General features: G+C 69.1%; 2 protein-coding genes across 2 annotated transcripts; both read left to right on the top strand.

The window, feature by feature from the left end:
* The first annotated feature begins 7,487 nt into the window (after positions 1-7,487).
* On the top strand, positions 7,488-10,655 carry LOC120860791 (prostaglandin-H2 D-isomerase). Its single transcript, XM_040236514.1, has 7 exons — positions 7,488-7,831; positions 8,541-8,680; positions 8,787-8,863; positions 9,228-9,344; positions 9,488-9,589; positions 10,175-10,200; positions 10,513-10,655. The coding sequence occupies exons 1-6, from the start codon at positions 7,718-7,720 to the stop codon at positions 10,198-10,200; spliced, it is 576 nt and encodes a 191-aa protein (XP_040092448.1). The 5' UTR covers positions 7,488-7,717; the 3' UTR covers positions 10,513-10,655.
* A 1,116-nt stretch (positions 10,656-11,771) lies between these two features.
* On the top strand, positions 11,772-14,197 carry LOC120860794 (lipocalin-like 1 protein). The gene is made up of 6 exons (XM_040236516.1): positions 11,772-12,058; positions 12,370-12,509; positions 13,023-13,096; positions 13,228-13,338; positions 13,595-13,696; positions 13,953-14,197. The coding sequence occupies exons 1-6, from the start codon at positions 11,960-11,962 to the stop codon at positions 13,976-13,978; spliced, it is 552 nt and encodes a 183-aa protein (XP_040092450.1). The 5' UTR covers positions 11,772-11,959; the 3' UTR covers positions 13,979-14,197.
* The last annotated feature ends 1,068 nt before the right edge of the window (positions 14,198-15,265 follow it).

Genomic DNA, 15,265 nt, shown 5'->3' with positions numbered 1-15,265 from the left:
ACTTCACCCAGGACACCCTGAGTTCATTCAGGATACCCTGACTTCATCCAGGGCACTCCGACTTCATCCAGGGAAACTTGACTTCACCCAGGGCACCCAGACTTCACCCAGGACACCCCGACTTCAGCACCCACCAGGCTTCCCACCCCAACTTCACCCAGGACACCCTGAGTTCATCCAGGACACCCCGACTTCAGGACCCACCAGGCCCCCCTGAGGGGTGCAGCCCCTTGGGAAATGTGTGGGTGCAGGATCCTTCCTGAGGCGCCCCAGCCTCACGCCCTTCCCTCTGCCTACCTCTCCCCACTGGCCCCACCCTGCAAGCACTGAGCCCACACCCTGTCCCTGGGGGCCTGGAAGGTGGGTTCCCCACCCAGGAAGGACCCAGAGCTGCTCCCCCAGTCACAGGGCAGCCAGGGGAGGCCTGGGGGCACCCAGAGGTGGGCCGTGGTGAGCAGCCTCACTAGCAGGAGGAGGCAGAGGGGAGACGTGGTCAGCATCAGCCAGGTGCTCTGTGTGGAGGTCAGGGCAGGTCCCCGAGGGCAGAAGGCGGGCTCTGGAGGGAGGGTCCTCCCAGGGCTCACGTCTCCTGCTCACAGGGCGGAGGGAAGAGCTGAACAGACTTGAGGGGAAAATTCATCAGGTTTGTCCAGAGCCTGGGCACCACTTGTGACCATGTTGCCTTCCTGCCCAAACCCTGCCCTGGGAGGCCGAGGTGGGCAGGGTGGGGGCCTAGGAGCCCCGAGGGGCTGAGGCGCTCGGGTGGGGTGGGGCGGGGTCCTCTGGGGAGGGACCGACACTGGACCCCAGGCCCCTGTGTCCTGGCCCAAGCCCCCTGGTAAGGAGGTCATCAGGACCCAGGCAGCTAGCCTGGGTGCAGTGGCTCCGGAAGAGGGTCCCGGGCAGGACTGGGACGACTGGGGCCCCCGAGTTGAGCACAGAAAGGGTCCCTGGGGGTGGCCTGGGGCGGGGGGGCTGGGGCAGGGGGCTGGGGTGGGGGGCTGGGGCGGGGACGCGGGGAGGAGCAGCTCGTCAGGTGGAGGAGGCCAGGGCACGGGCGGGTCACCCCGAGGGCAGGGAGGACTGGACTCGGGGGCCCATCTGTGTGACTGGAAGAGGGAGGGCACAAGCCCAGGGGACGTGTGCTGGGAGACTGGGCAGGGGGCACTCTCGAGATGAAAGGTTAAAGCTACAAACGCAAGATTAGCTTCAGGGCCTCAGAAGAAACCCAGCAAGTGAGAGAGGGCCTGACCGGGCCTCACCGAGTACATCGGGGACGTGGGGCGGGGCGAGGAGCCCCAGGACGCCCGCCGAACTCGGCCCCCAGACCTGGACGAGACCCCCTCCCCACTCAGGTCCCCTGCCCCGGCCCCCTCCCCGCAGAGGCCTCCTCTGCCCTCTAGGGTCTGTCTCCCCACCCCGTCTCTTTCCTGCCTCTGTTTCTGCGGGGTATCTGCTCCCAGATGGCCCAGGCCCGCCCCTCTCCTGAGACGCTGCACCCCGCCTCTGAGCCCGCCCTGCCCTGGGCTGCCCGCTCTCACCGCTGGTCACGGGTCGAGGCCCTGCCTGTATCTTGTCCTTCGAAGTCACTGGAGCCCACACCCACCCTCACCAGGAGTGAGCGCTTGGTGCGGGGAGGAGGGGGCAGGACCGCCCGACGGCCGATGCTGGGGTGCCCCTGGCCGCAGGGCAAACTGGGGGGGCGCCCAGAGCCAGAGCGCCCTCTCTGCTGTTGTCAGGCTTTCTTCTCTGGCCCCCACCCGGCGGCTGGGCACGCTCCCGGCCGTCCTGGGCTCTCGGGACCAGGAGAGCTGGGCCCCTCCTCACACAGGCCGCCGTCGCCAGCACCCAGCAGGGGCCTGGGAGCGGGGAGCCAGGGGGACCCAGACAGAGCCCAGCGCAGCCCTGGGGTCCCCCTGCTGCAGGCCCTGCTCGGCGCTGGGCTTCCACCCCTGGGTTCCACCCACCGCAGGAGCGTGCCCAGCCCAGGGCCCCGGGCCGAGACCCAAGTGGCAGCCTTCTGGCCCCTGAGGGCACCAGGGGACCCTGCGCAACCCTCAGGCTGGCCTGACAGGGTCAAGTTATGGAGGAGAGAAAAATGCCATAATCCAGAGACTCCCCTGAGGTCCTGGAGGTGCAAGACCCCACGAGCAGTCTCGGCTTTGGGGCCCTTTCAGGGGTGCCCAGCCTGGCCGCAGCGCATGCCCCAGGGGACGTGGTGCCCGCAGGCCCCGCCTTCCCAAAGACCACCCATGTGGCCTTCCACAGGGGAGAAGACAAGTTTAGCTCCGACCACCCTCCACCAGGCTGGATGCTTCTGGAAGTCCGAACACTGAGTGTCACGGCTCAGGGAGGCCGGGACAGGCGGGGCGTGAGGGGCAGGCCACTCTCCCGGAGCCCTGCCCACCCCTCCCTGGGGCAGAGCGCTGCAGCGCCTTGGCCTCTCTGGGGGCGGCGGAGCAGACAGAAACACAGACGGGGCCCGCCCAGGGGCGAGTGTGCCCACGTGGTCTGGGCAGAAACTCAGAGATGGCCTCGCCTGGGGGCACCCCGAGTCTGAACTCGCCTCCTTAAGTCACACAGCAGCTGTCTTCTGGGGCCTGGGTGCGCGCGGTGGAGTCCTGAACCCCTTCGCTCGCCAGCCATGAGGGTGCCCAGCTGCAGACCCAGGGCCCCCGTTTCCTCCTTGAACATGGCCACACTGCGTCTCTCTCCACCTGGCTACCCCAGGTCTCTCCCAGGGCACCCCTGGACATGGGAGCCATCCGGGAGCCGGGCGAAGGCTCAGGGGATGGGGAGGAGGCCTTCAGGCATTTTCTGGAATGTTCTTTCTAGCAGTTTCTGGGTGACCCAGGGTTCTACCCCTCTTCCACTTAAAATCTCCATGCTGGGGACCCCCTCGTGCTAGGAGCATCTTGGAAGTGGGGAGCCCCGAAGGCTGTGAGCCACCTGGAGGGTGGGGGGGCTGGCCTGAGGGGTGAGGTGGGATCTGGGGGGTATGCCCCCTGCTCTCCAGCTCCCTCTGAGCCCCTTCCCGTAGGCTGGGTGGGGTGGTGTGGGGCACTGCTGATGGCCGAACAGCAAGCAGGTGTGGTCCACCAGGGCCCTATGAGTCCCTGTGAGGTGGGTCAGCGAGGGGCCACCGGGTGTGGGGAGAACCTGGGCTCTGAAGGGCCAGCCGTGTCGGGGGGGCACTGCACGGAGACTGGGGCCCGTCACTGCCCCCAGGAGATCAAGTCTAGGCTAGTCTCTGACCCACCCAGCCAGAAGGAGGAGGATGGTACCCGTGACCTCCCAAGGTCCAGGCCAACCCCTGGCACGTCTGTGGCCAGCGCCTACCACCCAGGCAGACGCCCATCCCCCCTCACGCCCAGACCCCGGGCTCCACGGAAACCGCAGCCTCAGCTCTGCTTATTGCTGACCTGCGGCTCACATTCCCGTGAGGCCCACGAAACAACCCAGGTCCAGTCACATCCAGAGCTACTGGATACCGTGATGGGCCCAGAGGAGGGGAGGAGCCTAAGGGTAGCCCCAGGCCAGCTTCTGGGGGACCCCTTCTGATGCCAGGGCTGGGTGTGGGCTCCTGAGAGGCCAGCTCCGGCCTCCGGGCTCAGAGCGGCCACCCTGCCTTCCCGGGTCAGGGCCACGCCCTCTCAGCTGCACCACCTGCCTGTCCCTCGGAGAACCAGTGAGAGCGCCTGGGCTACCAGGGCCGGTGGCTCGACTTTCTGCGGGTGCCAGGAGGGGCCTTGCCTCCCTACGTCCTGCGCGCACCCCAGCTGGAGGGCAGAGGAGGCCCAGCCTGCAGGGCTGACCACAGGCAGGCCAAGCTCAGAGCAGAGCCACCGGAGCGGGACCGTGCGGGGGCAGCCTGGTGCCCGAGATGCCCCCAGCCGCCCCTCCCGGCCACAGCCTTGCATGGCCTGCGGGCAGGAAGGGAGGGGAGAGACCTTGCAGGCGTCTCGGCGGGAGTCACTGGAGAGGGCCCCACCTCACCTGGACCTGGCAGAACCGAGTTGTTGCCCCCGAGGGGGCTGGTGTGTGTGCCCCCATCAACAGCGCCCTTAGGGGGCCGCCTCGTCCCTCTGCGGGGCCCAGCAGCGCCCCCCGGCACCCGCTCCCTGGGCCCTGAAATCGCGCCCTGGGTCCTCCGGAGCATGACCAGGCCCAAGCCCCCACCCAACCGCACTCTGCTGGGAGGACTGGGGAGGGGCCCCCCGGCCTCTGCCCAGCCCTGCCTGCAGGAGCCCCCAGCACTGCAAAGAGGCTCCCGGAACAGAGCTGCCCAGGTCCACGCTCTGATTCCCACGAGGCCCCGCGGGCAGAGCACACTGCCCTCCCAGGGAGCTGCGGGGAGACCAGCCCCGGCCGTGCCCGCCCCATCCCTCCAGCCCAAGCTCACCCTGCCCCCGCCTCCCCAGCCCCAAGCCAGGCTGCCCAGAAGTGCTGGCAGGGGCGGGATGGGGGGCTGTACTGGGGTTCCGCCCACCCCAGCACCTCTGCAACCCGGCCTCTCTCTGGTGGGAAACGCGTTGGGAAGACAGACAGAGGCTCCTAGTCAGAAAGAGCTGCTCCTCCAGCCATCGGCCATCAGAGTGGCTGCCCCACTGCAGTCGCTGAGCGGCCTGGAGCGGAGAGGCCACGCTAGAGGGCTCCGCAGGGCTGGTGGGGGCGGGAGGGTGGGGCGCGGACGGGGAGACCGGGAAGATGGGGCTGGTCGGGCTTGGGGAGGGGTCAGTAGCGCAGAGCAGACTGGGGCTCAGAGGGTCAGCCACTCAGGAGCAGACGCAACAGGAAAGCATTGAGATGGGGGGGCGGGGGAGGTAGGAAAGCCCCCAGCACCCCGGGGAGCAGCCCAAGGCGGAGGTCTGAGCGGGGTCCAGCATTGGGCAGCGTCGGCCAGGCCGCGAGGGAAGACCGGGCCCATCTGAGCGGAGCGGCCTCCTGTGTCGTTTGGGCTGGGCGGGGGCTGGGTGGGGGGCCCTCCGGCTGCAGCCCTGGCCGCTGTTGGGCGTGGTTCTCAGGGAGAAGCCTGCATGGGCAGATGGGGAGCCCGGCCTCCCGGCCAGGCAGGGACGAGCCCCGGCCGCCCACCCCGCAGGGCAGCGTGCAATGGGCACGGTGGCCACCAACAGCCGGCTTTCTGAGCTGTTCCACTGGCAGCACTCAGAGACTCCCCTCTAGGGGCCTCAGGAGTCCTCAGCCCACCCTCTGGAGACCCGGGGGAAGAGCGGCTACCCCCGCCCAGACCCCTGGAGACCCGGGGGTCTTGCTGGACACGGCCCATGCAGAAGGGCCCTGAGGCCCAGTTCCTCACTCCACAGCGTGGACGAACCAGCCCAGCCGCCCACCTCCGTCTGGGTCACAGGGAGGCCGAGGGGCCGATGCAGTCCCTGCCCCTCCAGACCCCGAGGCCTCCTCCAGGCCACAGTCCGCAGCCGCGGCGAGTCTGGGAGCAGGGGAGGAGGGGGTGTGGCGTCCGTGGGCAGAAGAGCGAGGCGGACGTACTCCCTAACCCTGGGCCTGTGGGTGGGCGCCCAGGGTCGCCGGGGCCTCCCTGCTCCCTAGAGGGGCATCCTGGGGACCCGGCCCGAGGGCCCCTCCGGTGGGGGCGGGGCCTGCCCACGAGAGATGTGCGGGCCCAGGCCCGTGGTCCTCGCGTCCTGGGCCGCCTCCTCTTGCACGCTCTCTGCCCTCTACCTGCGTCAGTCCCCTGCCTTGCTCTGCGACATGTTTACCGCTGGCGGAGGCGCTCTGGTCTTGGCGTGACCGGGACTCGGCAGGCACGCAGCTCAGCCCCACGGACCCAGGAGCCTCCCCACGGCCAAAAAGCCACGGGACTCAGTGATGAACGGCAGGAGGCCGGGGCCCACACGGATGTCCCGGGCATCCCTCTCACCCGCCTCCTCCTGCCCTTCTGTCGTCCTGAAAGGAGCCCCCCACTCTGCCCTGGGCCAGGCTGCAGCCTGGGGCAGACCCAGGGTAGTGCAGGGCCCGGGACCAGCCCCCCAACTCCTGCCTGCTTCTGACAGACTGTCCCCCCACGGCCTTGAGCATGCGGAGGGGCAGGGTGCATGGGAGGCCAGGGCAGAGCGGTGGGGGTTCCCTCGACCCCGCCTCCAGCCTCCTGTGCCGGGCCCCCAACACTGGCCTCTTCCAGGGCTGGCCCCCGCCAGCCCTGGCGCCAGTGAGGAGGCAGGGAGCCCTCTTGGTGGTGCCGCCCCAAACCCCGACTCTGTGCTCTGGGATCCTGGGCCATCCGCCAGGGGCGGGGCCCCCACAGCAGGGGTCTGGCCGGGCACCCAGCCCTCACTAGGACCCCTGTGGGCCTGGGGCCCCCGTCCTGCCCCTGCGAGGTGGGTGGCAGGGCCCGCGCTGGCTCCATTCAGGGAGCTGACCTGGCCTACGCCTCCCCTTCTGCGTGGTTTCCGGACAGCCCTGGGTCCGGTCCAAAGCCAGAGGCCGGGCTGCCAAGTATCCAGCTTCCGGGCGGAAGGTGCCAAGCACCGGACGGGAGCTGCAGCCCGTGGTGGGCTGGGCCCGGGTGTGCGCCAGCTCCTGTGCCCCCCAGCCACAGCCACGTCCCGTGTCTGCACCACGCTCGGGACTTCCTTCCCCAGCCTCACCTCCCCAGGTGGGCGCAGCCACCCACTCACTGCTGCTCGGAGCTGCTGACCCCACTCAGTCCTGTGCTGAGGCCCCAGCTAATCTGGGTGGCCTTGGTCAGGACCAGAGGGACAGGGGACACTTGCCAGATTTGAACAGGGCCCAAGACCGCAGAGACAGTCTGTCAACCCAGGGAGGCCTCTGGGGGCAGGCGGCTCTCTCTGCAGGGTGGGGGAACCTCACGTCCTCTGGCCCTGGGGGAGCCACCAGCTTGGCACCCCAGGTAATAGGACAGGCCGGGTGGGGCCACTGCAGGAGTGGAGCTGTGCAGGTGTGGAGGAGCGCAGGTGTGGAGCTGTGCAGGTGTGGAGGAGCACAGGTGTGGAGCTGTGCAGGTGTGGAGCTGTGCAGGTGTGGAGGAGCACAGGTGTGGAGCTGTGCAGGTGTGCAGGTGTGAGGAAGGGACCTCTGCCCAAGGCCGTGGGCCCGAGGCCGGGAAGGACGCCCCGGGGGCCCCCAGCCAGACCCCACCAGCTGGCTCCGGGGATGCTGTGGTGCACACCAGGCCCTCCGGCTCCACTCTGGGGGGAGCTTTGGCTTCTTTCCTTTGGCCCAAGTTTCCCATCTTCCCCTGGCCTGCTGGGCCGTCCGGGACGAAACTCAGGCAGTGCAAACAGGGCCTTGTGTGGACCCAGGGTTGCCAGGCTTGGACACAGAACAATGGCAGGGCTTGTGAGGGGACTCAAGTGACCAGAGGCCCCAGAGGCAGGGCAGCACCAAGGCATTTGCCCCCTGCCCCAACCAGGCTGCTGGAGTGGACCTTCCCAGGGTGGAGGAGGGGCCTGCCATGTGGGGGCCTCTGCCCCCCCAGCTTGGCCCGGGGGGCAGGCCCAGGCTGTCCCAGTCAGCGCCTCTTACATAAGCAGCCCCGTGGGGGGCGAGGCCGCCGCTGGACTCCGCTGCCCTGTTCCCCCGCCGCGTCACGAGCCTGCAGTGGGCTGTCCTTGGGCCTGGGCGGAGGCCAAGCCAGGCCCATAAATAGGGGTCTCTGGGCGGCCTCCCTGCCTCCCGCCCGTCTCTCTGCCTGTACCGCCGTCCCGGTTCTGGGAGAATGGCCAATCCGAACAGGCTGTGGATGGGGCTGCTCCTGCTGGGGGTCCTGGGGGTCCTGCAGACCCCAGCCCCCACTGAGGCCGCCCTGCAGCCCAACTTCGAAGAGGACAAGGTGAGGCGGGGCTTCTGCCAGATGCAGAGACAGGACGGTGTCCATGGGGAGCGGGGTGCTCTCCCTGGGAAGCGGGGAGCGGAAAAGAAGGGCTGGACCGGCCGGAGGAGGCTGACCGGGAGAGGCCTCCCCAGGCGATTCACCGACAGAGAATAGCCCTACAGAGAGGAGCCCGACGGGCAGGGACGCGCCTGTGAGCGGGAGCGCGCGCTCGCCTGACCCGCGGGTCACCTGCGCGCCGCCACCTCTAACCCAACACGGTTGGCCCAACGAGCTCTCGACGCCCAGGGCAAACAGGCACGCCTCCCACACCTGGCCTGGGGACGCACCTCCGTGCGCGAGCGCACAGACGACAGAGGAGCCGGGGTGGCGCCAGGAACGGCGACGGGCTGAGTGCGCCCCGGCGCGCGCCCCTCCCCCGTGAACACGCGCGGAGGCCTGCGGGGGTCGCTGGAGCGCGTCGGGGCGGGTCTTCCAGCTCCGCGCTGCACGCCCGCATCCGACCCCTCTGACCCTGTGCCGCCCGCCCCCCGGCGGCGGGAGCGGGACCCCGCGGTGGGGGCGGGGCCGGGGTGAGCGGGCGGGGCCGCGCCGGGGCTGGGGGGGGCCGGGTGGGCTGCGAGGCGGGCCGGGGTGGGTGCGCCGCCCAGCCCTGGCGGGTCCGGAGGGTCCCGGCCGACCGACCGGGCATGGGGTCCTGTCGCCGCAGTTCCTGGGGCGCTGGTTCACCTCCGGCCTTGCCTCCAACTCGAGCTGGTTCCTGGAGAAGAAGAAGGTGCTGTCCATGTGCAAGTCTGAGGTGGCCCCCGCGGCGGACGGCGGCCTCAACCTCACCTCTACCTTCCTCAGGTGGGCAGCGGGGCGGGCATCTGGGGCCCAGAGCTCCCGGCGCAGGGTCGCAATCTGGGGACACCCCCAGCACCTGACCCCTGACCCCAGGATGACCTGCCCACAGGAAAGACCAGTGTGAGACCCGGACCTTACTGCTGCGCCCGGCCGGCCCCCCAGGCTGCTACAGCTACACCAGTCCTCGTGAGTGCGGCCGGAGCGACACTCGCGGGCCGGGACTCTGGACAACACCCTGCCCGGCAGTGTGGGGGAGGGTGAGGGGCGGCTGCCCCACCAGGGTCGGCCTGGGCCTGTCCAGCAGCCCCCCAGGAAGGGCTCTCTCTGCAGCCGTCTGTGCCCCACGCTCCCCTCGCTCCTCTGGCAGCGCTGCACCCCGGGACTCCTGCCCTCCTTGCCCCTGCCTGCGATGACCTCCCCCTGGCCATCTCTCCTCCTCCCCAGAGGGCTGCAGCTGCGGGGTTTGTGGCTGTCCCACGCACCCCTGATTTTCTGAGCCCTTCTGGTTTGGGGACACTGGGCCCTGCGGGGCTGTCTCCCGGGTTTCCAGACTGGAGCAGCACCCACGAGGTGTCAGTGGCGGAGACGGACTACGAGACCTACGCCCTGCTCTACACCGAGAGTGTCCGGGGCCCAGGGCAGGACTTCCACATGGCCACGCTCTACAGTACGTGTCCCCACGCCGCGCCCACCGCTGGGCCTGGGGCTCCGCCCGTGAGGGAGTCTGGGGGCGCCCTGGGCTTGGGAGCAGGGGCAGAACGGGGATCCTCCAGACAAACGGAGGCCAAAGGCTTCTCCTCACTGCCCCAGGCCGCACCCAGACCCCCAGAGCCGAGGTCAAGGAAAAGTTCACCACCTTCGCCAGGAGCCTGGGCTTCACAGAGGACGGCATTGTGTTCCTGCCCAAGACTGGTGAGCTCGCTAATCTGACGGGAGGGGATTAAGGTCAGATTAGAGGCAGACAGACCGTCTCCTGATCCGGGGGAGGCCGAGGGGTGGAGCCCGTCCGGCCAGACTGCCCACTGACTGGTGCGCGGCCTCCGGAGCGGGGGCAGTCTGGCCTCACACCGAGACCTTGGTCTGCAGCCCCTGGGCCGGGCCCAGGAAGACACTCCTCAGGAAATACCCCCTCCCCGGATTCACCACGCGCCCACCATGTGCCAGGCCCCGAGTCGGCCCCCGGGATGCAAAGGCCCCAGCCTGGGAGGGGTGCAGGGCAGGCCCTAGAAAGGGGGCTTGTGAACAGGTGTCCGCATCGGGACACAGGGACAGCCACATGAGGCTCAGCACAGGCTCCCTGAAGGGCCCACGGCCTCCTTGCCAAGGAAGCCTGCTCTGGGCCCCGGGGGCGGGGACCGGATCTTCCTTTCGGAGGGGTAGACAGAGCCTGGGGGAGGGGCGGGAGTGATGGGGGTGACAGTCAGCAGTTTAGGGGCCACGCCTGCCGCCGGGCGGGCCTGGGGCACTGACCGCAGGCCTGGGCTTCTTTCTTGGCAGACAAGTGCGTGGAGGAGCGCACATAGGTGAGTGGGGCTGGGGGCCACCTTCCCCCAGCAGCCCCTCACTCGCTCATTCAACACGCGCTCACCAGCAGCCTGCCCTCTGCCACGAGGGCTGGCCTCCGGCCGACAAGGGCTGCTTCACAGAGAGGCCTCCGCTGGGGCTCAGCAAGGTCACTGGGAGCAGGCGGAGCGGGCGGCCGGGACAGGACTGCGGTGGGAAGACCAGGGGACGGCAGGGGAGGGGCTCTTGCGACTTGAGACTGCAGGGGGCTGGGGTCTTGGGGTGGGGGGCGTGTGGCCGGCCCCACCCACAGGTCCCGCTCTCCTGCCCAGGTGAGTCCGGCTCTCAGGACCTGGCCCTTCTGCCCTGCTCAGCCGTTTCCTGCAACACCCGAGACCCCAGCCCCAGCCCCTCGCCATCCCTGCCCGCCTCAGCCTTTATTCCCGCTCTGAAAATAAACTCTGAAGCAAGTCAGCGCCTGGCTCCTGACTGTCTTACAGTTGGGCCTGGCTCTGGCCAGCTCTCCGGGACCTGACTGCCCCCCTTTGCTTTGGGCCTGGGTGTCCCTTCACCCTCTGTGAAATCTCAGCGGCTGGCTTTGCAGGACGTCCGGAGGGGCGGGTAGGGGCACACAAGCTCGGCCCCTGATGGCATGGGAGAGGTTGCTGGCCGGAAGCCGGGACAGCTCAGGGAAGCTGTGTCCCCACGCACTCCACGCGGCCGGATCTCACCCACTGTAGCCCCTCCACCCACCCCCTCAAGGCGCAGCTACAGCCGGCCGGCTCTGGGCAGGTGCCCACAGCCTGCCCCCACACCAGCCAGGAGAGACCCAGGCCCAGGGCAGCTCTGAAGCAATGGGATTAGCGCCCTCAGACAGGGCAGACAGAAGGGTTTGAGGGTGCAGAGAGGAAGAAGGCTGGAGTGTCCGTGCACCCCAGACAGGACAGACTGGCTGAGTGGGCTGGAGTCGGCCACCCCCCCATCTCCTGGGGCTGCCTGAGAGCCCCCAGCCCCTGGCCTCTGGCCTGGGCCTCGCGTGAGGTCTCACTCCCAGCCCGCACTTCGCCTCCTGCTGCCCCCCAGCTTCTCTGCCGGTGTGGCCATGCTCGGGTGCCTGTCCTGGGCCCCCTGGCTCACAAGGCATAGTGCCCACAGCAGCCTGCCCACCAGGCCCTGTCCAGGCCCCAGGTTGTGAGGATCAGAGGTGAGGGTGAGATTTTGGAATGGCTTCCCCAGGCTCTGCCCGAGCCCAGGGCTGGAGGCCACATCCCACAGGGTCTGCCAGGCCTTCGCCTCCCCTTGCTCCGGGGCATCCGGCCCCCTCCCCGGGAAGGATGGGCGGGGTCTGGTGGGGGCCACTGGGCCAGGGCAACCGATCGGAGCCTATCACAGTGGGGTCTGTCCCAGGCAGCAGGCCAGTGCTCCAGGGAGCAACCTGATCGGAGCCTATCACAGTGGGGTCTGTCCCAGGCGGGCAGGCCAGTGCTCCAGGGAGCAACCCGATCGGAGCCTATCACAGTGGGGTCTGTCCCAGGCAGCAGGCCAGTGCTCCAGGGAGCAACCTGATCGGAGCCTATCCCAGTGGGGTCTGTCCCAGGCGGGCAGGCCAGTGCTCCAGGGAGCAACTCGATCGGAGCCTATCACAGTGGGGTCTGTCCCAGGCGGGCAGGCCAGCGCCCCAGGGCGTCTCAGGGGCATAAAGGCACAGTGGGAGAGGCCACCCCAACCCTCCTGTGCTGCTCCGGAGCCCCGTGCCGTCAACAAGAGCCACCTTCCAGGATGCTGCAGGCGCTGCTGATCAGCGGGACCCTCGCCCTACTCGCTGCAGCCCCAGGCCAGGCCCAGGTCCCCATCCAGGCCGACTTCGATGCCAGCCAGGTGCGCACGGACGTGCCCAGGCCGGCAGCCTCTGTCTGCGTTCTACCAGACAGGCCAGAGGGCTGAGGGAACCCAGCCCAGCCCCTACTCTGGTTCCAGCTCAGCTCAAGGGGACCAAGCCCGCATCCACCTGTCTGGCTGACTTGGGGCGGGGGGGCTGCAGAGGACAGTAGGCCCCTCAGCCCCAAGTCTGACTTCTGTCCCCACCGCTCGCTGGGCCGCCAGCCAGATGCGTTGCAGCTGCCCCCACGTTCGAGTCAGGTTTGATGTGGCGGCCGGGGCTGCCCCCAGCTCGTCCTGTCCCCCTGCAGTTCCAGGGCCCCTGGTACGTGGTTGGGGCAGTGTCGGACGACCGGGGCTTCCTGGACGCTAAGGACAACATGAAGATGCCCGTGCTCTTGGTGACCTCCTTGGCTAACGGCAACCTGGGCATCAAGTTTGGGTTCCCCACGTAAGTGATCCCGGGAGTCCCACCTTGGACTGGCCTTAGGCCCGACCAGCACGGTCAGGTGGGAGCCAGGAGGAAGCAGGGGTGCGCCCGACCCATGAGGGGATCAGAGCCAGGCCCCGCCCGTGCTAGGCTGCAGGGCCGTCGAAACAGCAGCCCCGCTCACCTGCTCCTCAGAGGGGCCCCACCTGAGGGTGTGGGGGAGCCGTGTCTGTGTGTGTGTGTGTGTGCGTGTGCACGCATGCTGGTGTCTGGAGGGGAGACGGGGAGACCCCACAGGCCCTGCGTCCCCTGGCTGTGTGCCTCTGCCCCAGGATGTCCCCTCTCCTGTAAGTGAAGCGTAAAGCACCCGTGTGATCAAGCGTTGATCTGATGGGAGACAGGGGGCCTCGGGGCAGTCGGCAGCAGCCAAGCGGCAGCCGTTTTTGTTGCGGTCGGGCAGCGTCTTCAGGACACCCAGTGGGGCTGGGCGGTGGGCCGGGGCTGCAGCTCAGGCCGCTGGGGTCCCCTTCCCAGGCCGGATGGCGGGTGCCAGGAGACGGACAGCACCTTCACCAAGGGGGCCGTGGACGGGCAGTTCAGCAACGTGGGTGAGGCGGGCGCATCGCGGGCGGTGCCGGGCGGGTGGGGGCAGCAGCAGGGCCGGCTCGCAGGGACCGAGGGGATGGGCAGGGGGCGTCCAGGCCGGCGCCCAGCTCAGCACACTCCCGCCCCGACCCAGCTATGGCCCAGACCGACATCAGGGTGGCTTTCACCGACTACAAGCACTTCGCCGTCATGTACTTCGAGACTCAGAAGGGGGGTGTAAAGAACGTCTGGCTGCAGCTCTACGGTGGGTGACGGGTGGTGGGAGGCCCACCCACCTGAAGGGCCACGCTCGCACCGCCCCGGCCCCATCACGGCCTTCCTCTGGGCCATATGGGAGGTCTGCTCTGCTGTGTCCCCGTGTGCCTCCCCAGCGAGCCCTGACTGGGAGGCAGGTGAAACCAGCATCTCCCAGTGTCTCCCTGGGCCCCTCCCCAGCCCCGTCCCACCTCCCACCCTCCCTCCCAGCCCTGCCCCTCTGCTCACGGTGCCCCTGCCCTCAGCCCGGGCCCCAGAGCTGATTCCTGAAGGCGCCCGGAGGATGCAGGAGCTGGCACCCAAAGTGGGCCTGAACCCCAGCCAGGGCGTCCTGCTGCCCAAGTCGGGTGAGCACCATCTCCAGGCTGCCCAGCGCTGCAGGGGCAGAAGGACCCTCGACCCAGACTGGGGTTTGGGGGGGTGCGGGAGGCCCCAAGGCTCACTCCTCAGGCGCTGGACGCACAACTGCAGGGCTAGGGGAGGGAGGAGGGGGTCACAGGCAGGGGAGGGGCTTGGCCCCGCGGGGAAGGGTCCGGGACCTCTGCCCCGGGGAGGTGGGGAGGGGGCGCCGGGCGTTTCCTCAGGACCCGCTCTCTTCCACAGACCAGTGCGCGGAGGTCCTGGCCTAGGTGATCGCGGGCCGGCCTGGACCACAGCCGCCCAGCGCCCCGCAGACCCGGGAGGCCCCGCCCACCCCGGGCAGGGCGGAGCGGGAGGGGCGCGAGCCCCACCCCAGCGGGGACGCAGCGCTGGAGCTGGAGCCGGGCGGTGATGGCGGTGCCCGCGGCCCAGCCCTCCTCGAGGAGCGGCTGCCTCTCTACCCCACCCCCAGCACAATAAAGAGTCTCCACGAGCCGTAGCCGCGCCTTTCTTGGACGTAGGGGCAGAGGGGCCGGGTGGCCGCGGCGGGGGCGCACCGCGAGAGGGGCCGCCTGGGAGGGACAGTGTGCGGCTCGGGCTCCATCCCCACCAGGGAGCGCTCCGCAGCTGGTTCCGGGGCCTGGAGGGGCAGGGCAGGACACTTGCCCGGCAGCCCTGCCCACCGCCTGGGCAGGAGCTAGGCCCGAGAGAGGCGGCTCCTTTGGTGGCCGGACAAGGCGTCTCAGCGGCTTCTGTGAGTCCCCCTCGGACCCCAGGCCCCAGGCCAGGGGTGCAGACCTGCAGCTGCCCAAGAACGTGACCCCCGACCCACGCCCGGTAGGCACCTGGGCTCCTCGGGCCCCGGGTCCCCCCACCAGGTCCCCCCCACCACAGCCCGGGGGGAGCCTGCACCCCATCCACCCTGGCCTGCCCTCCAGCACCCCTTCTCCCTGCCGCCTGCCCACAGATCTCTGTCCTGCAGTTGTGTTTATGAGGGAAATCGTGCTGTCCTTTCACGGCTGGCCCTGGATCATCTCAGGGTAAAATGGCACGGCATCTGTAATGTGACTCGTCCAGAAAACAGTCGTGCACAGTGTGAACATGTAGAAAGCTGACCACGGCCCCCCGGGTGACAGCGTGCTGTGCTACTCTTTCCGCTCTTCAGCTGGCTAGGTGTGTTTCGGTAGAAACACAGCCCTGTCCTACCAGACTAGCGTTCTCCATCTGGGCCCTTCCGGGCAGCGCGATCACTGGGAGGAAGAGCCCCCACATCTCAGGGGCCCCAGACAGCCCCTCACCCCTGCACACCGGGACCCCCACCGGTGCCGCTGCTGCCCGGCCGGCCTGCCAGGCTCTGACCCGCTGTGGGCACCACAGGGGCGGGACCTGTCCCGTCTGCCCCTGCCCCCAGCCTGACACCTGTCCCGCAGAGGCAGGCAGTAGGTAGGAAGCCAGCCCCTCCCACCCAAGAGGCCAGCTGCCCACAAGACAGGCATCTACAGAGGGACTGGCGATGAACCAGTTGGTCTATTCAGCGTGCTCTCCGCCAGCTCCCT

Source organism: Oryx dammah, unplaced genomic scaffold (genome assembly GCF_014754425.2).
Source record: "Oryx dammah isolate SB20612 unplaced genomic scaffold, SCBI_Odam_1.1 HiC_scaffold_11202, whole genome shotgun sequence".
Taxonomy (NCBI): domain Eukaryota; kingdom Metazoa; phylum Chordata; class Mammalia; order Artiodactyla; family Bovidae; genus Oryx; species Oryx dammah.
The sequence above is the reverse complement of the archived record's forward strand: the minus strand, read 5'-3'. Positions and strand labels throughout refer to the sequence as shown.